At 46.7% G+C, this 27,303-nt stretch overlaps 1 protein-coding gene across 44 annotated transcripts in view; it reads right to left on the bottom strand.

Moving 5' to 3' along the window:
- The window catches only part of CAMK2G (calcium/calmodulin dependent protein kinase II gamma), a 58,888-nt gene that overhangs the window by 10,103 nt on the left and 21,482 nt on the right, over positions 1 to 27,303 (bottom strand). For 20 of the 44 annotated variants that reach the window (XM_031956440.1, XM_031956441.1, XM_031956445.1 and 17 more), the window contains exons 4-15: positions 24,778 to 24,832; positions 23,471 to 23,536; positions 19,652 to 19,724; positions 19,318 to 19,420; positions 18,819 to 18,902; positions 18,124 to 18,218; positions 17,559 to 17,681; positions 12,893 to 12,976; positions 12,470 to 12,512; positions 9,132 to 9,194; positions 7,859 to 7,902; positions 1,642 to 1,674 (exon numbers count right to left, since the gene is read on the bottom strand). In XM_031956440.1, coding sequence (XP_031812300.1) covers positions 1,642 to 1,674; positions 7,859 to 7,902; positions 9,132 to 9,194; positions 12,470 to 12,512; positions 12,893 to 12,976; positions 17,559 to 17,681; positions 18,124 to 18,218; positions 18,819 to 18,902; positions 19,318 to 19,420; positions 19,652 to 19,724; positions 23,471 to 23,536; positions 24,778 to 24,832 — 866 coding nt within the window. The remainder of the gene's footprint in view (positions 1 to 1,641; positions 1,675 to 7,858; positions 7,903 to 9,131; positions 9,195 to 12,469; positions 12,513 to 12,892; positions 12,977 to 17,558; positions 17,682 to 18,123; positions 18,219 to 18,818; positions 18,903 to 19,317; positions 19,421 to 19,651; positions 19,725 to 23,470; positions 23,537 to 24,777; positions 24,833 to 27,303) is intronic. The other 24 variants (XM_031956443.1, XM_031956450.1, XM_031956462.1 and 21 more) reach the window with 3 other exon arrangements.

Genomic DNA, 27,303 nt, shown 5'->3' with positions numbered 1-27,303 from the left:
CAGAGTGCTTCAGATAGCAGCCTCAGGCACTGTGCAAGCCCATTCCTCAACAGGTGAGAAGTGAAGTGAAATTTGACACTAGATATTCAGGAGTTGCTGGAAAGAAGTCTACGGCCAGACAAGCTTCCTACACCTTCGCAGTTCTCTATAATTATGCTGCGAAGAACGGAGTGATTCCCCTTCTCTTCGGTCCTGGGGCCTCTTTTGTGGGATCCCCTTGTACCAGATCCAAAGCCAACAAGAGGAATGTAAATGATCATTGATTTTTGTCAACACAGGGAATTCGAGCAGCAGGAACTCCCTCTGCCTCCCACAGGTTGACTTGAAATGATAGATTTAGAGATGGAAAGATAACCTTTAAGGTTATCTTGGCCAACACCCTCATGGTACAAATAAGGAAGTTTAGTGATCCAAAGCCATAAAAGTGGTATATGGCAAAGACTGATCTGAACCTACATTCTACGTTTAGGTGGCTTTCAATCCCAAATTCAGGGCAAGGATCAGCCTGAAGACTTGGGACCATGTGTTACTAGGGAGCCACAGAAATAAAATGATGTGCTTGGTCCCATGATTGGAGGAGGATGAGATCCTGGGGGGGGGGGGGGGGGGAAAGGGGGGCCCCCCCCCCTCTATCCACAGTCAGCAGAGAATAAAGTGTTTTCAGCCCAGCTGCCAGAGTTGAAATCCTAGGTTTACTAGAAACAGCCTGTCCCCTCATCTCTGTACCTCTCACAAAATTCCCCTATAAAGTGGACTAAGGGCCAAGCCCACTCTGGTGAATGACAAGTCATTATTCTCTTAGGGCTAGGGAACAGAATCAATAACTTCCTCCTGCTCTCCATGCAGAGCCAGAACTAACAGAGGAAAAGGATCTTCATCTGGACCTCTCATTTTAGTGGCTGATTCTGCATAATTTCATGGTGCCCTTGTCTTACTAGGTCTCATGGGAAGACAAAGTATATATCCTAGGAAAAGGCTCCTTGTTCTATCCAAAAAGCATATCCTAGGAAAAGGCTCCTTGTTTGTTTTATCAGAAAAGTATATTCTAGGAAAAGGCTTTGTTTTATCAGAAAAGTACATCCTAGGAAAAGATTCCTTGTTTGTTTTTATCAGAAAAGTATATCCTAGGAAAAAGCTCCTAGTTCTATCAGACTTTATCCCCTTGGGGAGGTACAGGAAGGACCAAGTCCTAGCATTCACAGCAGGCCAAAAAGCCAAGAGAGCCAAGAACCACCAGGTGCCTTGCTCCATCCCCTGGATGAGTGTCTGGAGGCTGCCCCATGGGGAACCCCATTTCAGGAAGGGCTGCCTGTGTCCCTGTCCGGAACCAAAACACACAAACTTCTCTGACGGAGAGAATACTCGCCCTCGCTGTGCTGGGAGATCTGCACCAACCCTTTGCGGACCAGGCTGCCTCCTGCCCGGGCCGCAGCCTGACCCCATGTTTCAGCACTCGCTCTCCGGCCATTGGGGCCGCAGGGAAGGGATAATGTTCCTGTGCAATGGCCCCGCCTGCCCGCCTGGGACAGACATGGTGGTGATGAGCACAAGCAGGCGTGCATGGCATGAGAATGAGGGGACATGGCTGGCAGGCGGGCGGGCAGCACGGGGCGGGCAGATGGGTGGGCAGGCCGGGCTCACCATCAGGTGCACGCTGGAACTCGACTTCCTTTTCTGGACACACCACAGCAAAAGGGAAAGAGAAGGGGAGAGAGGACATGAGAGAAGAAGCACAAAAACGCCTCGGATTAGTGCATTAGAGCAGGGGCTCCGTACCGGGGCAGAGAACAGAAGGAAGGACGGGCCAGGAGAAGGGTTAACAAAGCACTGGGATGCCCACAAAGGCACACACCCACACAGATGCCCTGTAAAGAAACAGCCCGGAGCAGGACGCAGACCAGACTCAGGCCTATCCCCAGTGACATTGTGCACTGTAGGTGCTTCGCAGCTTACCTTTCAAGACACATTTTCTGTCTCTACTTGTCCTGGTCAAGCCCAAGTTCCAAGCAGACTGGCTAACGTGCCCTGTTCCTCTGTGACACTCCGTCTCTCATCTCTGTCCTTGCCCCACTGCCTCTCTCCTGGATCGGAGTGCTCTCCTTCCTCCTCGAGTTTATGATTCCTTTCAAAGCTCAGCAAGTGCCCTCTTCCATTTAAGCCTGCCTTCTCTTCTTGCTATTTGCTGGCACATCTTCCCAGAAATTATTTTCTATTTATCTATCTGTGTTTAAGCTGTCCATTCTAAATGTCCTTTCCCAAATGAACACCAATTCTTTAAGATCAAGGACTTTTTCTTCCTTTTTTTTTGGGTCCTTGTTCTTTATAAAGCATAGATTAAGTATGTGCTCCATAAATTCTTGTTGAAAGCAAGAAGCACTATATCAGCTACCATTATCATTCTCCCCTCTTCTCCCAGACTTGTGGCTATGGCCGCCTCTTCTTTGTCTCCCTGTCATTACCACATATAACAGAGACTCAGAGCCCTTCTCCTGACTTAGTCCTACCTGGTAACTTCTTTCCAAAAACCTTCAGGGAGACATAGTCGTGAACATCTATTCAAAGCTTCTGAATCCTGCCAAGGGAGAACCTCCCAAGAAGAGACATCTACAAACCTAACATGTTGGGACAATCACCACTATTTCAGAAGTTTGGATTTATAAGACCAGGAAACATACTTGGATATTTCAAACAGATCTGTGGTTCCCCCAGTGGTGCACAATGCAACCCTCTCTGCATCTACTCATGTGCTTCCCTAGTGAGAGAAGGCCTTCTTCTAATCTGATTTTTTTTTTTTAATCATTCTATCCATCATTGCACTCACACCATATGACTATCCCACTTTTTTTTTTTTTTTTTTGGTTACCACACTGTTCCGATGGTATCTTTTTATACTGTGTTCTGCATATTTCCTCATCTAAAACATACTACACCCTTTTCAATTAACCACCAGATATTTATCAAGGGCCCACTAGGTATTATGAGGCCCTATGTGCTGAGCAATAGCCACAAAGAGACAAAAATGGGACAATCTTCTGCCCTCATGCTGCCACAACTTGGAATTCTTTCATTATTTCTGTGTCCTATACAGCATCCCTGGAAGACTGTTGTTTTTAAGAAGATGGGCCTTTGTTGAGAGAGAAGATGGAATTGTCAAAAGCAGCACAACTTCTCAAAGGCAATCCATCTTGCTTGGCTCCCAATTCAATTGAGCCCTAGTTCCAATGCTCATTTGCAGTGTCTTTCACCTAAGATATACACACTCATGGATACATACTAAAATGCCTGTCTATTCACCTGCAGAGCACAATCAAAACGAGATACAACCTTCAGCCACTTGGATTTTTTGCTATGTGTATAGTTTGGTTGAAGTCTTTTGAGTGACTAGAGGAAGCTCTGAAATATTTTGAGTTTGAAATGATCAGAACAATGGCACCTACCAACAGGTACATCTGGAGGATCCCATTAACTATAAGGAATCCCTCTCCAATTTAGACTCTATGAAGGATGCCCATTGGGACAAGGTCAGAAAACTGAAGAGTAAATGGCTCCCTGTTTTATGCTTCATAGGAAACTAATAATCAAGAAGGTTGCAAAATTCTCTTTTAATCTCCCTCCAAGAATTTTGCATAATTTAAAAATATATATGGGAACCACTTTGAAAAAATATAGTCGCTACAAAATGTCATCTGTGAAAATTTTATATCTTTATCAACAATGCCTTAATACGTGTGCAGATTTTTCTCATTAGATTTCAGAATTTTTCCATTTTGTCATGTTTATTGTATCCCTTCCAGTTTCACTCATTAGTATATTGAGGAAGGTCTCACATAATTGGATCCTCGCTATTGTTTTGCCCTCCTTTGCTTTTCAAGTATCTAATGAAATGATACTTCTTGAAATCTTCCATCTTCATCCTTCTTTTAAGAATTTATAAATGTTTATATTCTCAACTTCTGTTGCCTTTGGATCATCTCTGTGTGTGCTAGGCAAGATCAAATGTTTGCTTACTGAAGTGGTTTCTAGGCTCTATAAGTCTCCTTACTGTGGCAAATGACTTACATTGGTTAAACTTCCTTAAGAAGATGGTGACAGTTTGTGTTGATGTCTGTGTTTTAAAATCCATTTCCCATTTTTTGGCATCAACAGCTTATTGAAATAGGTCCAGTTGGAGCTGTGTACAATCCCATGCTGTATCTTTTCATTCCTTCTTCTAATTCGGTGTTGATTTTTATCTTTGTTCTAACAAGCCAACAACTTAACTCTACAGTTTATTCAGAAATGACTCATTTTGGTAACTGGTTGATTCGTGTCTATGAGAAGAAAATTAGTTTCATTTTTTGAGCTGTAACTTGGTGCTCTCCATATTCTAGCACCTCCTGGCTCTCTTCTTGAAGAAAAATATTCCTGATATATAGACTCAATGCTTCTGCATAACAGTAGCTGACATTTATTTAAGTGTTTTGAGCTTTGCAAAGCCCTTTATAAACATCATTTCATTTGGGCTTCCCAACAATCCTGAGATTTACCTATTAAATACCATTCTTGTATACATTTTGCAGATGAAGAAGCTGAGGTTTGGAAATGTTAAATAACTTGTTAATGGTCACAGGGACATGCTACTTCCCTCTGCAAAGGCAGACTACGGATCATCATTTTCCTTTTCTTACTCCAGAACCATATTTTACAGCATCTTTCTTGCTGTCTTCCTTTATGTTGAATATTATATTGAATAGAATGTTACAAAGCATAGAATGCTACAAAGTATTTATGTGAAAATAGAGAGTTATATAGACTTGAAATCAGTGACAATGAAATCACTGATTGTTACAAAATGTTTACACTGATTTTATTTGGGTCAGGTCATAAAATTTCTCATCCTGTTTATTCTTTACAATGGTGCTGAGGCTGCCATTGTCTTTGTGGTGGCCTTTTGGCAAATGCTTAGCATTGAGTACTAAAAATGAGGTGACTAAGTATACCATTAAGTGATAGCTCCTGTTCCCTACTCTTTTATTTGCCTCCCAAGGTGAGCTGGAGAAGCATTCATCTGAAACTTTCTTCCTTATCTAGTTTCATTTGGAACAAGAATGTCCAGATCAATACATTGATTCCTCCAGCTGTTTGTCTACTCACTGGCAACTGGACACGGCTATGGGACAAGGATCCCACATTTAGAACGTCAAGAGCAATATATGCAGGCTGTCTAAAAACTTAAGTTTCTTCTATTCTCTCTCTTTTCATTCTTCCACCATTACAAAAATGGAAGAGGATTCTCACAGCACAGAGAGTCATATTGTATCCTTCTTTGTTCCACAGATTGTTATGGTCAAAAAATGGCCACCAATGGCTCAGTCTACTGGTGATATAATTCTTACTTGATCAGGTTGATCTTTGGAAAGGATCTTTATACATATCGTGGTTACTTCTTCCTAGATACTATGCTTGTCTGTGCTACAGCCTTGTGACGCTGAATGGGTTTCTCAAAGGTATTAATTTGGTCATATGGAATACAGCAGACTCTTTCATTCTATTATGCTTAAAAAAAACACTATTATATTTTAATACAAACATAGTTATTGATAATTGCTAGATTTAAAATGATTATTTAGAGCCAGACATAAAGAAATGTGAACACCTCGTTAACATTAGATATCTCACTAGTTAAATCTCTGCATAATCTAACTTTACGTTTTTCTCCAGACCAAAGCAGACCATAATTTTCTAACTGACCCTTCTGAACAAAATTTAGAAACAGAATCTTTTTGGGACATACATGTGGCTCAACCACATATATTAGGCTAGTCTGACATCAAGAATCCTTGCAGAACATGGTTAACCTCTACCAGATATCTCGGAGAAGCAGCGGGGAGAGAGAAGGAGAATTTAGAACGCAAGCTTTTACAAAAGTGAATCTTGAAAACTATCTTTGCATGTATTTGGAAAAACAAAATACTATCAAAAGAAAAAAGAAAAAAAGAGCCCTTGCAGAGAGCTTTTGTATAGACTCTTATCTCCTTTTCCAGCGTTTTAGCCATCTACTAACAACTTCTCAGGTGAAAGGTCCTACTTGTCTTCTCCAATTTCCTGCTTTGTCCCTGCTTCCTCTTTCTTAGCTACAAATTGCCTTGTGTAATAAATGGTTGTTGACTACAAGGGAAACAGGAGATGTCCCAGATTATAGGAGACTCTTGGGGACCCTGGAATTGGTACTTAAGGACCCTGCCTCATCTGATAATCTGTTCTCGCCACCAGAGGCTCTTGGATCAAACCTGATATCTCTATTTCTCGACTCCACTCAAACTAGCTGTTTCCTCACCGTCCCCACACAAGCCATCTTTATTCTTGCTCCTATTCTTTTGCTTATCTTATCTTGTGTTTCGCCTCCATCACCCAGAAATACTCTTTCTCCTTCCCCTTGCCTGTACGGAAGGTTGCTGTTGTTTAATCACTGTAGTCATGTCTGACTCTTTGTGACCTCCTCTGGGGTTTTCTTGATACCAGAGTGACTTACCATTTCTTTCTATGGGTTATTTTACAGATGGGAAAACTGAGGCAAACAGGGCTCCATGATTTGCTCTGAGTTATATAACTATGAGGCTGGATTTGAACTCAGGGAGATGAGGCTTTTTGCCTCCAGAACCACCTAGCTGCCCATCTATACAGGTCACTAGCACTTAAAGAGAGCTTTAAGATTTATTAAGCATTTTAGATATGTTAACTCATCCAGCATTTTAGATATGTTAACTCATCCTTCAAGACCTAGCTTGGGTGGATCCTACTTCCTCTGGGAAATTTTTTTCAAACTCTGGCAGCCCATGGTGATCTCTCCCTTAAATGGACCCTTCAGTCCCGACCATTTTGCCACATAATCACTCTGCAGGTGAATGGTTCATCTGCTTGACTAAAAGGTATACTACAGAGCCGAAGTAAATACTCAATATATCGGTGGCAAGTGGGCTTTGGCTAGTCTCTGCCAAGCGAATGAAGCTCAAGCTCCCTGCCTGCCTAAGGCAGCTTCTCCCCTCCATCTATCTGGGCTCCTTCACTACCTTTCCCCTTTTCCTACCCAGCAACTGCTCTTCCCCTGATGTGTCCAAAGGGTAGGCATTAGTTCCAAACTCCTGGGGGTAGAGTACACGGAAGCAGCCATGCATGTAGAATTAAGGCAGAGTAAAAGGACAGAAAGAGGAAGAGGTGCACGTTCACATCTCAGATGCAGACACACCTACCGATGTAGGGAAAAGTCCGGCTCAAACATGCCATACCCTTGGGCGGTTTTGTGGGTTGAATTCTTCCCAGCAGCTGTCACCATGGCCCAAGAGGGCGCCCATTTCTGCACAAAGCCATACCCTAGGAATCCTTTTGCTTTCTGACCATTGTCTCCTCAGTACAGAAAGCTGGCCTTTCCCTTTTCTGAGACCCCATGTCTCCAGACACTTGTCTGAGCTCCTCACAGACCAACCCTATATTTCTCTTCTTGGTTCTGCATGGAAAATTGACTCACCAAAGCAGAATGGGAAAAAAAATCAGTCACACATCTGTCTCTGCTATTTTATGCAACACTTAGTCACACCGAGGTAGTTTAAGAAAGTCACCTAAAAAGAAATCCTACAGACAAAAGGACAACCTCCTAGGAGGCTCTCCCAAGTGACACCGAGTCCTCTAGAGGAGAATTTCCTTCCCTCAGCCCACCGGACCCTGCAGCCTTAAGACAGAAAAGGATTTTGATTCAGCCAGAGAGTAGCCAGGGCCTGGGATCCTGGGAAGGGGGGAAGCGGACGGGCAGACGTCCCCGGAGTGGGTGCAGTCAGAGGGAGATACTAGCATCTCTGGCCCGAGGAGTAGATGGGAAACCTACCTTCACACCTCCATCTGACTTCTTGTTCAAGAGGCTTTTGGCAGCTGTGAAGACAAAGCAGAAAATCAGGACTCCTGCAGCGCCAGCCCCTCTCTCACTCACTCTCTCCAATCTGAGCTCCTGCTGGAATGGAAAGACTCAAAGAGCGTGGGCCGGGCAGAGGGGGAGCTCTGATCACGCCCTCTGGCCTCATCCTGGTTCTCAGAACCTGCGCAGCGCGCCTGCCCGTGGAAGGGGCCTTCGTGCCCCTGGGCGGGGGGGAGGCAGACTCAGAGCTCACCAGGGGCAAGATCTGGGACCTAAGCCCCAGATCTCACTGCCGGGGGACGTACCTCCATTGCTTTCCACTAGGAAATGCTCCATCTCTGGGGAGAAACCATGACTCAGAAAAGGCCCCACGTTAATTTGGAACACTCTCTCCGACGGCATCTAACCCAGACCCTCGGGGGCCAAGCGGCTGAGGGGAAGGGGCTAGGTAAAGGCGATGTCCCATCTCCCTACGCTTTACTGAGAAACTCGGGAGCACTGCGCTCCAAGGCTACGAGGCGTCTAAGGCTTCGTCAAGAGAGAAATCACAAAGGAAATCAGACGTGGGACAGACAGACAGACACCGACAGAGACCAGCCTACAGAGGAAAACAAGCAGATTTCCACAGAGGGCCTCGAGCCTCGAGGAGGCCGCGGTGTTCACGCCTGGCCTACGTGAGCCCGGCTCCCCCGACTGTCTCCCCAGGGGTTTGCCGCCTCGCCCCGTGGGAACAGGAAGGACCAGGCGGGATGGCAGAGAGGTTCGGGGGAGCAGCGGCGGGCCCTCAGAAGGTGGCTGGCTGAGAAGGGTGCAGAGTGGGAGGGGAAGGACCAGCTCTCGGGGTCTCTGCTGGGCTCTCAGGGTGGCCCAGCGGGCAAGAGCGCCATCCCCTCAGGCCCCCAAGGGCTGGGCCGGCCTTGCCTTGGAAGTGAGGCCAGCCCGTCCATTCTCTCCCCGGGAGGGGTCGAGAGCTCCGCACTGGGGGGGGGGCCCGACCAGCCCCTGTCCCTCGCCGCCGCCAGAACGCACCACGCGGCCGCGTCCCCCAGGCTGCAGCCCCCTGAGAGTCAGCAAGCGCCCGGCATGCAGAGCTGGTTAGTGGGCTTGGAGGATGCCGGTTAGGTGGCCCGTCCTGCATGCCAATCTCAGCCAGCAAGCACGGGGAACCTCCCTGATGAGCGGGCCGGACATGCTGGCCCCCCCGAGCGGGGGGAGGGGGCAGGCGGGGAGGACTCATGCCACGTACCTTGCCCGGCCAGGCCGGCGGCGCTCACGGCGGCCAAGGCGGGGGCGGAGCTCTGCCTGCCAACTGAGGAGATACAATCTCTCAGTGCTAAGAGCCGCCACGAAGCTCTTGGCCAGTCAGCAGCTAGCATGCCTGAGCGTGAGGAGTGGGCCCGAAGAAGGCGCCCGCTCACGGCCCACGCACGCCAGGGCCAAGGGCATCGTGGCCAAAAGCCAGCCGAGCTGGGAGGAGCGGGAGCGTCTGGGGAAGGGTGACAAGGCAGTCGTTGCTCCTAGGCCAAGTGGGGGGTGGCGCGGAGGCCCGGGGGACGTCAAACCGCCACACGGAAGGAGGCTCGGCCCACCCCCAGAGAGACCCCACACACACCGAGCTCGCTGGGGAGACAGACAAGACCCACGGACACAGTCACGGCCGAGCCCGGGAAGCTGGGCTGCTCTGCTGGGCCCTGGGCTCGGAGCCTGGGGGAGGGACTCCTAGCAGAGGAGAGCCCCCTGCCAAAGGCCCCGGGAGGGAGAGGCAGGGCTCCCTGGGGACACGCTGGGCCCCCTCTGTGGCCGCTCAACCGCGGGCCTGCCCTTGGGCAACCCCGGGCCTCCTCGAGTCCCTCCTGGCTCCCCACACACGGGCTTGGAGCAGATGGCGCCCCAGCAGCACTCAGAAAAGGAGGAAAGGGAAGGAACTGAAGCTTCTACCAGCACAACCCCAGCCTTATGATCAACCCGGATCCCCGTTTTCAGCATCCCAGCCAAGCCTCTCATCTTCCTTCTCTCTTTATTCAAACTGTCTGGTTTTGAGCCTGTGACTTATAATTCCACCTCTGCCACTGAGCTTCAGTGCCACCTTTTCCAGGAAGCCTTCGTGGACTTTCCCATCTGTCAGCAGTTTTCTCCTGGCTCAAAATACCTGCAATTTTCTTCCTATGTCTATCTGATAAGTCTTCGGGTAGAATATAAAATTCTTTTTCTTTTTATGCATTTATTTTTTCTTCCCCCCCCCCCCCCCTTTCTCCTTTGTATTTATTTATTTATTTTATTTTTAAAGCTTTTCTTTCTATGTCTATCTGATGTCTTCTGGTAGAATATAAAATTCTTTTTTTCCCTTTTTTCCTTTCTTCTTTTTATGTATTTATTTTTTATTTTTATTTATTTTTTATTTTTAAAGCTTTTCTTTCTATGTCTGATAGTCTTCTGGTAGAATATAAAATTCTTTTTTCCCCTTTCTTCTTTTTGTTTATTTATTCTTTATTTTTAAAGCTTTTCTTTCTATATTTATCCGATAGTCTAATGGTAAAATATAAAATTCTTTTTTCCTTTCCCCCCCCCCCCTCTTTCTTCTTTTTATTTATTTATTTTTAAAACTTTCCTTTCTATGTCTATCTGATAGTTTGGTAGACTATAAAGTTCTTTTTTTTCTTTCTTTTTATTTATTTTTGAAGCTTTTTTTCTATATCTACCTGATAGTCTTCTGGTAGAATATGAAATTCTTTTTTTCTTAAAAAATTTTTTTTTCTTTTAAAAGCTTTTTATTTTTATTTTAAAAACAGAACATAACATTCTTAAGTGCAGAAGTTGTTTTACTTCGGTCTTTGCACTGGCAACACCTAACTGAAGACTACCTGTCACAAAGTGGTGCTTAATCCAGGCTTAACTGAAATACATTTGCTCCAGCTTTTAATCAAGAAAAGCTCAGGGTCCTTCCCTTATTAGGCAGATTAAACACCCCTCCTCATGGGAGCTCCTGGAGACAGGATCCGCTCCGTGCCTATTCCAGGGACCAGGGTAAGGAGAGGTCAGCCTGGAGTACCTCCAGCGGGGTCAGCTCAATGCCAGGTTCAAGGCCTCTTTGCTGTCTCCCATCTTCCCCTGCCCAGGCAGCTACTGGGCCAGAGAGAATGCAGAACAGAAGACACAGCAAAATTCTAGGGCTCTTTTAGGGATCAGAAACGCCTTCCCTGTCCTTACCAAGAGCCTGTCCCGGAAGGGACCAGCCACCCTTGGCTACCCTAGAAGGAGCACCGAGGAGCTGACCCTACAGGCCCGAGGCCAGGAGGTATCCTCAAGCCATGAGAAGGAACATAATTACACCTCTGACTTCAACATAAAAACGCCACTGGGGCCGTCCAGTAATTTCAGCATGACCGAATTTGGACATCAGAAGCACTGAGTACTTAGGGGCTGCAGGAGTCCACTTTAAATCCCTCAGAGGAATCAGCTCGACTCATCCTCAGTCCCATGTTTGTGGAACTGCCAGAGAATTACTCCTCAGATGCAGAAAACGACAGAAACCGCTTCCAGGGGAACATACAAAGAAGGGAATAATACGATTCTGTTGTTAAACAGTCAGAGAAGCCCTAAGGTCACTGGTCACTCCCTAACCACCCGGACCTCATTCCTAAGCCTGGTTTGTTCTAAGGCACTGTTGCCCTACGACTCTGTGCTTTTATTCTCCACCAGAACAAGAGTGTAACCCCCTTCTGCCTGAGGTCAGTGTCCTCCTCCACTGAGGAGGTTAATGGCGGCTGACATCCCTGAGCGCCAAGAGATGTGAGAGAAGAATGGAACCAAGAGGAAAAGGGAGGGAAAATGACCACAAACAACTTAGAGGAACGGAGGAGAGGGGACCCTTTTAACCCATAGAGGTAGGAGAAGCAGTGTCTGGAGCCAAAGGACTCTCCCTTTTTACCTATGCTTGCCCCGCCGTGATGGCTGCACTTCCCTGGACCGGGAAGGCCCACACAAGACAGGAGGAGAGGGAGCAAAGCTCGTGTGAACATGGAGGCAGGTCTATAAATTCTTCTCCCACTTTTCCCACACACTCCGAGCACTGAGCAAGTCCTGTCTTCTCCCTCGTTCCTTCTCTCCTTTACAATTATTATCATTAAGAAAGTAATAAGCACTTTATTCTGCACCGAGCTTGACATCTAGCATAATTTCTCTGGGCTAGTGGGCTGGGCTCGCTCGCCTCCTGCCAGGGATTAGGGAAGCCGGCTGATGGGGCTAGATGTGCTCAGTCAGCAAGCTGGCAGTGAAGGCTGACTCAAGCTCCCACTGTGGGACATCACTACATCTCCCCTCCCTCCGCCGCCCCCAGCTCCCTGAGAACCAGAGGCAGCGAAGCTTGTCAAGTCGAGAGACTCCTGGAAGAAACAGGGAGGCTGCTGCCCGGATGTGCCAGGGAGGATTCATCCGAAAGTCTAACCCCGAGGCTGGAGCGTCTCGGTGTGGAGGGGAGCACCCAGGCTGGGCCAGTGCCCTTTGTTAGTCCTGAAAGCTGCCGTTTCCGTACCTCGCCTCCCAACTCACCTTGGGAGGACAGAAATGCCCGCTGGCAAAACTTACCTGAAAAATTCCTGGAAACCAACATTGTTGTGAGGATGGCACCCTGAGGAAAAAAAGAAGTAATAAACGATCTGTAACGAGCTTCAGGGCGTTTATCCCGAAGTCTTTTGCTACTTGGGGCCGTGCTGGTTAGAGGCAAAAGGTATATAGAGGAAAAGAAACAGATCAGCAACCTCTTGCAGGTGGAGAGGGAATGGGACCTTTCTAAGGACAGATCTGAGAGAGGACTCCCCTGGGGAGACAAGCACCTTAGACAAAGCCCCAACTATCCCACCCTAGTTACAACTCTTATTACCATCAGAAACCAGCCCCTGGGGTCTTACGGCCAGCACCACCCACCTACCCCCAACTCCCTGGCCTTCCAAATGGCCCAACATTAACAGAGCCGCTGGCTTAGTCGTTGACGGAAGGGGGACAGCTCACCTTCAGCTTTCTCCGGGCATTGAACTTTCGCAAGCATTCCACAGTCTCCTGCCGGTGCATCATGGAGGCCACTGTAGAGCGTTGCTGAAAGGGCAGAGGGAAAAGGAGATTTATTCCCTGCTTTTTACACCCGTTCCACCTAAGCTGCCTAGTTCCAGTACCCACATGACGGCCCTTGGACAGAGCTAACCTGTCAGTGGGCACCCAAAAATGGGCATAATCCTATGTATCCTCTCCACCACCCTGGGATGCTCAGGTCAGAATGAGCTCATCGGTAGGAAAGTACTCTCAGAATTAATGTACTCTGCAAATGCAAGTTTTATAGGATGATAGTCTGAAAAATAAATAACAGTGCACACTAATGATGCCTCCAGAGAGTGCCCAAGTCTCCCCAGGAGAGAGAAGGCAATGAAAGGACAATCTGATAGTTAATAATGAAAACTTCAAGAACCACAAAATATTACATCTGAGAGAATAAGTTAGCATTTGCTGAGTCCAATTAGTTCAATTTACAGATGAGCAAACTGAGGCACACTTGGGAAATGACTCTTTCTCAACTTCTAAACCCATTCTTACTGCACTTCCCTGGATTCTGACCCTGCACAAGCCCCTTCTTCTTAGCCTGCACACAGGATGTTCCTCCTTAGGTCCGTGACTGCTAACCCTCGGCCATCTCCCTGTCTGACCACGATTTCTCAGGCTCCTTTCCAGATTAGCTTCAGTCTCTCGGCCCCTAAGTGAGGGCATCCCCCAGGGCTCTGACTTGGGCCCTCTTCTCTTCCTGTGACCTTATTAGATCCCAGAGCTTAATGAATGGCTCCCAAGTCTATATACATTCAATTCTTCTCCCCTTCCTCAAGGCCAGCTTGATGCTACAAATGGCCTGCTGAAATTAAGACAACTCTGAGATACCACTACACACCTCTCAGGCTGGCTAAAGTGACGGGAAAAGATAATGATGAATGTTGGAGGGGATGCAGGAAAACTGAAACACTGGCACATTATTGGTGGAATTGTGAACAGATCCATTCATTCTGGAGAACAATTTGGAGCTATGCTCAAAGGGCTATAAAATGTGCACACCCTTTGATCCAGCAGTGTTTGTACTGGGTGTGTATCCCAAAGGGATCATAAAAAAGGGGAAAAGACCCATATGTGCAAAAGTGTTTGTAGCAGCCCTTTTTATAGTGGCAAGAAACAGGAAACTGAGTATATTCCCATTGGTTGGGGAATAGCAGAATAAATTATGGATATGAATGTAATGGAATATTATTATTTTATAAGAAATGATCAACAGGATGATTTCAGAGAAGCCTGGAGAGACTTAAAGGAACTGACGCTGAGTGAAGTGAACAGAACCAAGAGAAAATGTAGACAGCACCAGCAAGATTATATGATGATCGACTGTAATGGACTTGGCTCTTTTCAACAATGAGGTGATTCAGGCCAGTTCCAATAAATTGGGATGAAAAGAGCCATCTGCATCCAGGAAGAGGACTATGGGGACTGAATGTGGATCAGAGTATAGTATTTTCACCATTTTTGTCGTCGTTTGTTTGTGGTTTTCTTTTCTTTCTCGTGTATTTTTTCCCTTTTGACCTGATTTTTCTTGAGTAATATGAAAGACATGGAAATATGTATAGAAGAAATGCACATTTAACCTATATCGGATTACTCACTGTCTTGGGGCGAGAGGAAAGGAAGAAAAATTTGGATCACAAGGTTTTTGCAAAGGTGAATGTTGAAAATGATCTTTGTGTCCTTGAAAAATAAAATACTACAAAACATTTAAAACAAATGGCCTGCTGAATACCTTTGCCTCGATGGTTCATTAGCACCTTAAATCCACATGACCAAAACAGAATTCATCCTATTTTCCGCTCAAACTCATGTATTTTCCTAACTTCCACAGAGAGTGCAATCACCCTTTTAGTCACCTAAGCTTGCAACCTCAAGGTCAAACTTGATTCCCGCCTTAGCACACCACCACATCTAATCAGTTGTAAAAATAAAATTTAAAATAAAAAAAAAAATCTTCTTTATTCTGCCTCCACAACATCTGGCCTATTCATTACCTTTCCTCCACCTTATGGGCCTCCTGCCCTTGCTTGGGGCTTTGGGATTTTCCCCTGGATTATTGAAATAGCCTTAAAACTGAGGCCGTTTTCCGTGTCTTCCCTCTCTAATCTGGCTTCAATAAGCCACCAAATTAATTAATAAATTAAAATTAATACAAGTAAATTAACTGTATAAAAATTAATTAATTAATTGCAGGCCTGATTTGATCGCTCCTATACACAAAAATATCTTGTGATTTCCTCTGCCTCCAGGACAAAATAGCAAGGTTTCCGCTTGGCACAGTATGGCTCTCGCCCACCTTCCTAGTCTTATGTCATCATATTCTTGATCCTTCTCACACTCACTCTCCACTGCAGTCGCACTGACCCGTTAGCTATTTCCCATCAGGAAATCAGGGGGACTACACCTGGAGTCAGGAGAAGCCTAATTCATTTGCCTTAGACCTTTATTAGTTATGTGATCCTGGAGAAAGCTCTCAATTTAAGGCTCAGTTTTCTTATGTGTAAAATGGGAATAATAACCACCATCACTACCTCTCCAAGGGTTGTTGTGAGGATCAAATACGAAAAGTATGCCCCTCCCATAACTCGGAGTCTGGGGGTTCTTCTGGAAGACACCTGGGTCCTAGACCCTGCTCCCTGCCAGGGAACCCTGAGGGCTCTAGTCAAACTAGATTTAAAGCGAGGGGGGATCTTTTAGTCCAACCCTTTCATTTTACAGATAGGGAAACTGAGGCTGCAAAAGGTAATTGATTTGTCCAAGTTGACATGGGCCATAAGTGACGGCTTCTTTTACTTCCTCAGTTTCACAGCTTTGGAAGTGGATCCAGCGCTTCCATTTTCCTCAGCCCTCACATCATACTGATTCTGCCACGCCAGCATCTCCAGCATTCACTCAACATGGCTACCACTATCATGGAGGAACCTCATCATCTCCGGCCTGAATGAGAATAATACTCTTCTAAGGGTCTCCATGCTCCATCCAGCCTCCATCTAGCTACCAAAAATTATCTTCCCTAAAACTCAGGTCACTTCTCTGCTCAAGAATCTTCAATAGTTCCCTATCGTCTCTAAGACAAACTGAAAGTGCTATGCCTTAGACTTAAAGCTCTCCTTTCCAGTTTGACTGCACATTCATCCCTGCCATCCACATCTTCTACGTTCCGGTCAAGTGGGGCTCACTTGCTATTTCCTGAACTTGCCACCCCATCTCCTCCTGCCTTTGTATCCCATTCCTGGGAGGCCTGCCTTCCTCCCCTCCACATCTTGACACCTTTAGCTTCCTTCATGGCTCAATAGAAGTTCCAACTCTTGCAGAGAGTGGGCAGCAGCTGGGGGGGCTCAGTGGCCAGAGCACCTGGAGTCAGGAAATCCCAAGTTCAAATCTGGCCCCAGAAACATATTAAGTTACGACCGGGCAAATCACTTAATCCTGACTGCCTCAAAAAAAAAAAAAAAAAGCAAAAGAAATTCACCTTTATTCCCCTAGTTGAAGTTACATTCTCTCTGCTCAAAATGTCTCTCATTTACTTATCTGTAAAAACAAATGTTCTCGCCCCAAGTTGGACATAAACTCCTTGAGAGCAAAGATTTCACTCTGTTCTGTCTCCAGTGCCAAGTGCACAGTAGGCATTTAATCAATGCTGCCTGTAACAGCATGTTTTCTCTTCTAACTTGCCAAGTTTAGAAACTATGTAACCAAAAGCTTGCTCTAATTGTGAACAAAGTAAGAGTAAACAGGATGTGAGAGAGCTGTCCGACATCTATTATTTTTGCTGCCCCCCTTTTTTTAGAGGGGGAAGCTGAGTTCTAAAAAAGCAAGATCTCCCTCCCAGAACAAACAAAGAGCATGAGAATTTAGATCAGGTGCTGCAGAAACCTCCTCATCACAAGCTACTCTGAATTTTTAAGACTGAAGAAGAATTACAGATCAATAAAACAACTAAACCACAGTGGGACAGGACATGCAGTGGAGAGACCATTCTAGAGAGAAAAAAAAAACCTCACAAAGTTGGAAAGGACCCCAGAAGTCACGTACCCCAACCTGTACATGACCAAGAATTACTCCCACAACATTTTCAACAGATAATCACCTAGTTCTCACTGTAAGGGCTGGGAGTTCAAATCTAGCCTCAGATATAACCAGGAAAGTTAGTTATTTAATCTTTAATTGCCTCAGTTTCCTCATCAATAAAATGGGAATAATAACAGCACCAATCTCTAAGGGTTATTATTATGAGAATCAAATGAAATAATATTTGTAAAGCCAAACTCAGCACAATAGCTGGTGCACAGGTGCTTAATAAATGCTTATTCACTCCCCACCTCAATTCTTATCTCTGGGCCGTTTTTTGTGACACAGTCTGATCACTTGCTTCATAAAATAAGAGAATCTTCACCTTCTCAAATACCCCACCTGCTGTAACCCATCTCAGTCAGTCCCAGATGCACTCCTGCCTTGGGGTGGTGACATAATACCTTTTGTTGATATTTTTTGTTGAGTTCATGGTCCGCTAAACCCCCCCGATCTTTTTCAAACCTATTGTGGTCTAGAAAGGCCTTAATTCTCCCCGCAATAAGACACTTACGCAGACCCACGGGTGCTTCAGTGCTTGGTCAGCTGTGATACGCTTGGCAGGGTTTATCGTCAGCATCTGGTTGATTAAATTCTTGGCTTCGGGAGTCACAGTGTCCCACTCTGGCGATGGAAACTAGGGAAGGAGAGATGGGAAAACATGAGCAATGTGCCCGAGCTGGAGGGGGGCTTCTCCTCCCTGCCTCAAGTTCCCCCCCTCCCCCCGTGGGGTCCGGTCCACGGGGGCAGCACAGAGAGAATCGGACACTAAGTACTATGTGTTCCAGTGCCTCCAGAAACCAATGGCCAAAGACTCCAGACCCGGGAAGGAAAGAAAGCCACGTGAATGAGGGAAGGAAGTGACAGAGAGAAGGTGCCAGGGATTCTTTCCTTCCTCATTCAGGCTCTGGGGCTGTGGCCTCGGGCAGAGGCTGGGGGAGCAGAGGGCCCCATCTGGCCCTCCGCAGGTAGCCCACAGACCGGACACGGGAGCAGGAGCGGTCTCAGCGCCTGCCGGGAGCTGCTCCCCGGCCCCTTTTTCCTTCCCTCAGGCCCACCTCCTCTCAGCACGTGCTTACGTCATAGGCTCCAGCTTTGATCTGCTGATACAGTTTGTGCTGATCCTCATCCCAGAAGGGAGGGTATCCCACCAGAAGTATGTACAAGATCACACCTGGGGGAAGATACAGAGCACAAACGGAACTAGGGCTGGCTGCCACCCCAAGACCCAGGCGGGGGGTGATCCAGGCTACAGTCCCTCAGCAAACTGGCAGCCAAGCCGAGGTTAGAACCCCTCAGATTTAAAACATATAGTTTAACATGTATAACATACATTGGATTTATGGGGGAGGGGGAAGAAGGGGAAAATCTGCAACCCAAGGCTATGCAAGGAAATTTCTCATTACCACCTTAAGGCTGTGCTCCTTAATTCATCTTTTTTTGAGGGGTGCAGGAAGTGGGGAACTGAGACAACCGGCCCAGCCGGCAGAGAGACGTTTATTCTTGCATTTAGCATTTATGCAATTTGTATTCAATAGAACCAACTCCCAGGTCTTGTTAGAGGAAAGAATCCAATCCAATACGGCAAGTGAACCTTCTCTGTTCACTTGGTTAGAGAGTTAGAGAGTTATGATGGATTGGTCTCCCCTGGACATTTGAGTGAGCTTCCTCCATTCAAATGTTACTAACTGGCCCCCATTCACTCCCCCCTTTTCAATGCTCCTGGAAACTAAGGCTGCTCATACTCACAGCTGAGTGTGTTAAAGGGGCTTACCACAGGCCCAGATATCCACAGGTTTTCCATAGGGATCTTTCCTCAAGACTTCAGGGGACAGATACCCTGGTGTTCCAGCAAAGCCTGTGTTGGGGGAAAAAGGCACTGGTCCACACGTGTCTGCCTCCCAAACCACATACATGGGGCGCTCATTTCCCAAGTTTCTCCTGCCGCCCAGGCCTGGGACTTTTTCTGAATTTCCATCAGAGACAGAGAAAGACTCAGCTTCTGGATGGAGCCAGTAAGACAAGAAGGGCCTCGAGTACCACTCAGAATCAAGGACTGGGGCACCCGGAATTTCCTGCGCATCTCCCCAGTGTTCTTTGGGGAATATTGTCTCCCCAAAGTGGAAGGAAGACAGAACTGTAAGGCTCTGGACACAGGCAGACTGGGTGCCCTGGGGAGGTAAGAAATACTGGCTTTTCAGCTCCTGTTCTGCCAGATGGGCAGAGAGGGAAAAGGGAAAAGGGATCCCACGAAGGAGGGCCCACCCCCTTACCGAACCAAGCCTGCTGATCTCCCTGCACCTCAATGGCCAGTCCAAAGTCAGCCAGTTTGACAGCAGCACCCTTGCATTTACTCGCCAGCAGAAGGTTCTCGGGCTGAAGAGGAAGGAGAGAGAAGTTTGTAACGACTCGGCCCTCAGGGCCGCCCCCAGATCTGCTCTTCACATGACCTACAGGGGGAGCAGAGGAGAGTGAACTCTGCAACCCAATCAAAGGGCATCCTGCGTCCCGCATCCATCTCCCAGCCACCCGAGCGCTCCCAGGGCTCGACACCAGATGGCGCCCGGATGCCACAAGGTACGGCTACAGCAGGCACGGAGTCAGTACCTTGAGGTCACGATGCACGATGTCATGCTGGTGGATGTGGTTGACGCTCTCTAGGATCTGATGAATACAGTGGCTGAGAAAACAAATGGGAAAGAAAGAAGGACGCGAGGTTAGACCGCAGTCACTCCAAGCCCCGGAGTAGACAGATCCCTGTCCTCCCCCAAAGCTCGTGACCCCATCTCAGAGACCCTGGGAAACGGCAGCATCCATGGCCAGATCCTGGGGAGCACAAGAGCCCAGTCACCTCTCTCCCCTCCAACTTGCCTCTGGCTGCCTAAGAAGCCACTGCACTCTGTGCGTGTGTGAGACAAAGTGCTAATGGGACAAAAAGTCCTCCCCAAGCCCGAGCCCCGGCCCAAGCTCCCCGGTATTCCTTCCTGCTTGAGCATTCTGGGTGTCTGTCTGCTCTGTGGCAGTACCGAATGAATCAGCAGTTCTCAAAGTACAGCCCAGGACTAAGGAGACCGGGAGATTAAAAACTATTTTCATAATAATATGAAGTTGTTTTCATTTCTAACACAGTTTAAATATCAATAGCTACAACTCACGCAAATAAAAGCTCTTTGGGAGGGGGGCGGTCTGCAATAATTTTAGGAATTGCTGGCAAGAATGAATGAGAAAACATCTGAGCACCTACTAGAAGGAAGGCAGGGTGCCAGGTGCTGTGGCAAACGGCCCCTGCTTAGATCAGTGGGAGAGATAAGATCATCGCTAATAAGAACTATTAACCAGTGTTATTCCATTTTCTACCAGCAGCGTAGCATGGTAGACTGACTGCATGACAGGCTCGGGAGGGAGGAAGACTCAAATTCGGCCTCAAACACTGGCGTAGCCTTGGGATTCTGGGCAAATCACTTAATCACTGCGAGCTTCAATTTCCTCATCTTTAAAAGGATGGTAAGAATAGCACCCACTTTACAGGCTCGCTAGCAAGAGTGATTGAGACATGCAAAGAGCTTGACGGGCCCTAAATGTGAGCCATGTGGAGCATGATGAGCTGTAACACAAATACCCGATGAGACGTGCAAACGGAACCCAACTGAGGGGCCGGGAAGGAAAAGCCCCAGGGATGTTTTTGTTTAGGGGAAAAAAACCAGCTCAGGGCTCAATCGACACTCAGTGATTTCATTCTCTTTATCTAGCACAATCGGCTCTCAATCACCCTGATTTGCTCCACCTGCGTTTCAGACTTCAAGTGGTACTCTGAATCGCGGAATTTTAGGCATCCCGTCCCACCCACCAGACTACACGTTCCCACGACTGGCCAGGGAGTGCCCGGAGCACAAGGGGGTGGCGTCCCAAGCCCGGGACAGGCTTGTTGGCACCTGGGCTGGGACAGGGAGTCTCTGATGTGGGTCCTCTCCCCTGGGCAAACTTGACTTCCAGTTTCTCACATCAAAAACCCCCACTGGGACTCCCACCAGAGGCAAGAGGCTCTGCAGAAACCTACAACACACAGAACAGGCTGCGGGGCCAGACAAGGAGGCTACTCCCTGCTCTCTCCACAAAAATGTATAATTAGAACAGAGCTGGGCCGGCAGAGAGCCTTCTGGCCAAAAATGGCAAAAGTGTGAAGTGTCCCAGCTGAGCCAGGCCAAGCCCACTGGCACCGTCATCCCCCCACACTCCCCCCTCGGCACTCCCCCCCCCCCCCCCCCCCCCCCCCCCACCCCAGAGGCTTCCAGGGCTATCGCTCTCCTCCCTTCTCTCAGCCCCCCTCCCCCCGGGGTCCCAGGCCATCCCCACTGGCACTAGAATTTATCTTGCCATTTGAGATTCTTTCTTGTGGCTTAAGCATCTGAAATGGTTCCATGGGCCTCAAGAAACTCTTTATCTCCTCAAGAAATGACCAGAGCGCTCCCAAGATCCAAATAAGCCAGAGGCAGAGCCAGGCTGTGGGAAGAACACAATCATACCAAACTGGGAAGTGCTGGGATGGGAACCGAGGAAGGGAAGAGTCCAGACAAGGAGGCTGGACACAACAAGATTTGAACACCTGGATACCAGAGCTATCTCCAGGAAGAAGAAAAGCCCTTTATCAAGAAGCTACTAGGGAGATGAGACCTCGCTCCAGAGGGCAAGATGAGGATTTGGCAGCTGGCCACAGTGGTCAGAAAACATCAGCAGACCAGAAGTCTCAGAGACACACTCTTAGGCCAATTCATTCATTCAATATTCATGCAATGAAAACATTTATTAAGGACCTACTATGTGCAAGGCACTGTGCTAAGGTCCTAGGGATAAAAATGAAGATAAAAACAAAATAGACTTGCAGTTCATTGGGGAGGGATGGGTATTAGAACATGGACACCATAAATAAAAGATTTATCCTAGTTCATCTTAATCTTCATTAGACTGTAAGCTGCTCTTGTGCATCTATTTGTATTTCTGACATTTAGCACAGTGTTTGGCTCACACTGTGTGCTTTATAAAGGCCTACTAATTTATTAATTAATTTTCTTGGTTTTTTCCTTTTTTTTGATTTTTAATTAAAAATATATAAAACATATTATATAAATATATATAAAGCATATATATTATATAAACTATATAAATCATATGTATTATATAAATATATATATAATAAATATAAATATAATATAAATATAAATATATAATATATAATTATATATATTATATATAATATATATATTTATATAATAAATATAAATATATATATAAATATAATACATAATAAAATATAAACACAAATAAAATTAAAAATTTAAATTTAGAAAATTGTTTCTTAGTTTTCATCATTTACTTTTATAATATTTCAATTTCCATTTTTCTCCCTCCTCCCTTCCCAAGGCGGCAATCAATCTGATATAGATTACGTATATACAATCATACTGAACATATTTCCACAACTAACTTTTTTGAGAAAGTGTGGGGAGCAGTCAGAAAAGGTCTCACGTAGAGGTAACACTTGAGACACATTTTGAAGCTCTGGATTTTAAGGATAGAAGTCAAAAGGCATAGGGAGGTGCGGGCGGACAGAATGAGAGATGGGAGATGCAATGATGTACACAAGGAACAACAAAAAAGCCAGTTTGGCAAAAAAACTAGAAAGCCTAGAAAGATAAGCTAGAGCCAGACTTGGAAGGGCTTTAAATACCAAAGCAGTCTGCATCTTTCCTACAGGCAATAGGGAGCCATTGAAGATTCTTAAGCAGGAGTATCCCAGTCAGACGGTGTGCTTTAGGAACAGAATGCTCATGTGGCAAACAGGCAAAGAATGGCTCCTTGAGGACATGGATCTTATCTTACTTATCTCTTTGTTCGACATCCTGCCTCCCACAGTGCTTTGAACTTAGCAAGGATTTAATAGCTCACTAACATAGTCTTAGAATGGCAGATCTACACAGGACGCACATTGGAAGAGGGCATTTCTAGGAAAATGGGACTAAAATCTGGTTGGGCAAGCTTCAAGTTAATTTTGCACTCCTGCCACAGAACTGATGACCCTTCTTTTGTGACAAAGAACCATTTATTTTTCCCATTTGATACAGACCTGAGATTTCATCAGGGTATATACAGCAGTAGCATGGAAAGCGACTGGCCACTTCTTCGGAACTTTTAAGTCTCAGCAAGTTATCTGGGGTACTCAGAAGCTGCCCGTGATCATATAACATGTTAGAGGTGGGCTGAATTTGAACTTGACTCCTCCTGATCTCAAAGCTGGCCCCTAACTTTATCACCTGGGCCACCAAGAGTGACAGCAAAATCTGCTGAGCTCCAAACTCAAAGAGCCCGAGCCACAGGGAGTTTGCTAAATGCTGCAGGAAAAAAGCTGCATCTTTATTAACTGCTGCTCACCTGGCATCGGCTTCACTGTAGTACTCTCTGGCTACAATGTCTTCAAACAGCTCCCCGCCGGTAACGCTGCAACCCAATGAGAGGGAGCGAGACGGAGTTAGAGGGGCCAGACATGGCGGTCCCAAATCCCGGGATGGGCAGGAGGAATCAATCCACTTGGGCACACCTGCTTCCAGCAGACCCCAGACCATCCAGGCTGGTTATCTCTGCCAGCTCTGTTCCTTTACAGATGGCCTCATTCCACTCTTGGAGAGTCAGGAGACTGAACTACCTAGGACTCAGCACAGGCCCTGGCACAGAGGGGGCTTAATCACCTTGCTCATTGATTACCTTCACTTCAGTCACATTTCTGTGACCTTCACACCGTTCAGGAGGGCCGGAAGGAAACAAGATGGGCACCCGAGGGGAAGCACCTGGCCTGTCTCCCAAAATAACACCCGTGGCTGGAGAAACCCGTGAATAAATCCAGAGTGACAAAATTCCCCAGTGAAAAAAGGGGTAAGAAAGTTTCCAGGAAAACCGAGAAGGCCTTCCCAAGGAGTACAACATAGGAGCCACCTGCAGCCAGGACTAAGAAAGGGCAATTTGCTTCCTTCTAGAGTTTTTAGCAGGGGGTGGCAGCCACAGCTTTCAACTGTGTGGGGAACTCCATCTACCAGTACTGATCACTGCCACTGGCTACACGAGTCTGAATCTTGGGAGACCTGCTTGGGGCGCCGAGAGGTTAAACAGCTAAAATGTCGCAGAAGCGGTCCTCCTGGCTAGCCCCAAAGCCTCATCTCCTTTGGAGAATTAAAGGTGTAAAAGATCTTTGTAAACCCTTTCTCCCCCCAAAAAACAGGGAGCGGGGAATGCAAAAAGAGCTACAAATTTATCTATCTCCATCTATTTATTTACTTTTGTAAATAAATCTGTGATTATAATGGCATAGGGAACTCTTGGGAGGGAAAGTCCCTCTACCAATGTAGGTCAACACCTTCTCTGCAACATATAGTTTTGGAGAGCTGCTTGGAAGCACTTAAAAAATTCCACGATTTGCCCAGGGTCACAAATTCATTACGCGTCAGAGGCGGCATCTGAACCCAGGACATCCTGACTCGGCTTTCTCTAGACACTATTGTTATGCTAGTCCCTTCTGTTTCTTGGGCAAAAAAAGGGGGGGCCCTTTAGGGAGACCACTTTCCCATCATCTTGTGGAGTCACGAGTTCCAAGCCTTTATCTTAAGGAGGGAAAGGAGTGGAGTGGAGGGGACCGCCCAAATGCTTCTGATGGGGGTATTGGCACTGCCAAGCAAAGGGGCACTTACAGGTCAAAGACGAGGTAGTGGAAACCTTCTTCAGAAATACTGTCATGGAGGCGCACTGTAAAAGAGACAGTGAGAGAGGGTTAGCGAGAAAGGAGACTCAGAGAGTCTTTCGGGGGAGACGCGCTTGCTCTCTCTTCCCGCTCCTTGCCCGTGTCCTTGCTTCCCTCCATCTTGGCTCTCCATCAAAGGAGCTGTACAAGTGATAGGAGATAATAAGATCTCACCTCTTACAGAGCTCACCCATGCTGGGCTCCAAGGGGAAGGAGAGACGCGCAATCCACTACAACAAAGGGTCTGCAGAACAAGCTAGAACGCGGAGGCAAAGCCAAGAGATGGAAGGTTTGGACAGACAGGGAAGAAGAAAGAGGGAAGTCCACTCATAGAGTAAGAGAAGCCTCTGGGAGAACTTGGGAGGGAGGAGGAGAAAATCTGATGACATTAAAAAAAAAAAAAAAAGTACCAATAAGTTAAAAAAAAGAGATGGAGAGGAAAAATGGTTCTCTTCTCCTTTCTTGCTTCTGGGGATCATATCTTACCTGTTCCCAAAACTCTACTGCAGAAGACAATCAAACCTACATCCTGACCACTCTGCTGAGCCCAGTCCTGAATTTTTAGCTGCCTGCCAGCATCTCGAACTCCCTGTGTTCAGACTCAATCCAACAACGAGCAATTATTAAGTCACTACTGTGTGCTAGGTGCTAAGCTGGGGACATAAAGTCTCTGCCCTCGGGGAGTTTACAATCTGTCAAAACTATTTCCCCACCCAACCTGCTCCTGTGCTCCAAACCACCCCCCCCTTCTATGAACGTCAATGCCATTCTCCCAGTAACCGAGCCTTGAAAGCTGCAATTCTCCCCTTCTTGCTTCTCACAGCCAATCTGTGACTTTATCTCTTCCATCCCTTTCGTTTTTTTATACTTGTGCATGGTTCACTTCTCTTGCCCAGGCTGGGGAGTGTTATAATAAACTAAATTCTCTGCCTTTAGCCTTTCCCCTTTGGAATTCTTCCAAAAGGAGACTTCATAATATGGAAGGATGAGTTATTTATTTGTTCTAAAAAGACAAAAAACAAAATATTCTCCCCCCCAAATATAATCTCCTCAGCCTGGGATTCAAGGCCCTCCCCACTGACTCCAAATGCCCCATACTTCCTCCACCTTATTTCACAGTCCATGCTCCAGTCCAACTGGTTTACTTACTCTTCTGGAACCTCAATCTTTCCTTTTTCTCTATCCATGCATTTCTAGGTCCCTCCCTCCCCCTAATCCTTAGAATGCACTTCCTCCATATTTGTGTGTGATGAAATCTTCCCTCTTTAATTCTGGTGCCATCACCTCCCTCAAGAAGTCTTTCCTGACTTCCCTGTCTCCACCCCCATCCTTCTGCTAGAAAGGATCCGTCCCTCCTTCAGTTTTTCATGCTGTGATTTGAGATACAAATACAGAACAAGAGGGATCTATTCCCATTGTAACTCATTGTAACTCGTCTCATGGATATTAGTGTACATGTCTCATCCTCCCCGTGGTCCGCAGGCTCCTTGAGGAGAGAGACAATGTCACATCTTAATCTCTGGATTTCCAGAAACTAGTTCAGTGTCCTTGTCCACGACATGCCCTAAAGTAAATGTTTGCTCTTGAATATTAGCAGAAAAGCAGAGAGGGAAATGGCAAAATGTAGCTAAGAACTGGGCAAGAACACCATGGGAGTGAGCTTATGAAAGGGAAAACCAAAATGGTAACTAGCATCAGGAGAAATGAATGGAGATAATAACACGGGAAAGGGAGAAGAATTATGGGAAGGTGGATGAGAAGTGGGAAAAAATCCAGATTACTTGGGGCAAAGGACAATCATACACATCATTGGGCATCTGAAAAAAGAGCCAGGGCAGCCCTTGAGCAGCAGCAGATAGCTAAGGCAACAGGGCAAGATGTCCAAAAAAGATAGACAAAGTGTAAAGATGAAGCGGAGGAGCAGAGGATCCCTTTCCTCTCCCCGCCCCCCACATCTCCTGGGCCAAGAACCAAGCTAGTCTCTCTTCAGCCTCATGCCCACAAAGCCACCTCTGGGTAGGCTGCCAAGCCCCGATCATCATTCTGATGGAAGCGTCACCTAAGTAAGCTCTTGGGTTAAACTCCCTGGGTGCCCCTCCCCTCTTGGACCAAAGATGGATCCTCTCCTTTGGGCTCCTTCTCCTCCTGAACTTTCCTCTCCAGGAAGGAAGCAGGCTTTGTCCTGAGCCCCACAGGGTATCCCTCCCTGGCTCTGGAAGGCAAAGGGGATTGCTCAACAGCTCCGAAACTTAACCAGGAAAGTTCTTGGCCAGGGGTATAAAATCCAGAGGAGCCACTCTGACGAAAGCTGCGGACCCAGGACTAGCGAGAGCCCCAATACTGACTGCTGCATATTTTTACAAGAGGCTACTTGCCAAAGCTCTTGCCTGTGTTTTTTATCAGGAGATCCCTGGGAGGGAAGAGAATGGGAAAGAACAGGTATCACCCCCATTTCAGAAATGACTGAATAACTTGA

This window comes from Sarcophilus harrisii, chromosome 2 (assembly GCF_902635505.1).
Source record: "Sarcophilus harrisii chromosome 2, mSarHar1.11, whole genome shotgun sequence".
In the NCBI taxonomy this organism is placed as follows: Eukaryota; Metazoa; Chordata; class Mammalia; order Dasyuromorphia; family Dasyuridae; genus Sarcophilus; species Sarcophilus harrisii.
The sequence above is the reverse complement of the archived record's forward strand: the minus strand, read 5'-3'. Positions and strand labels throughout refer to the sequence as shown.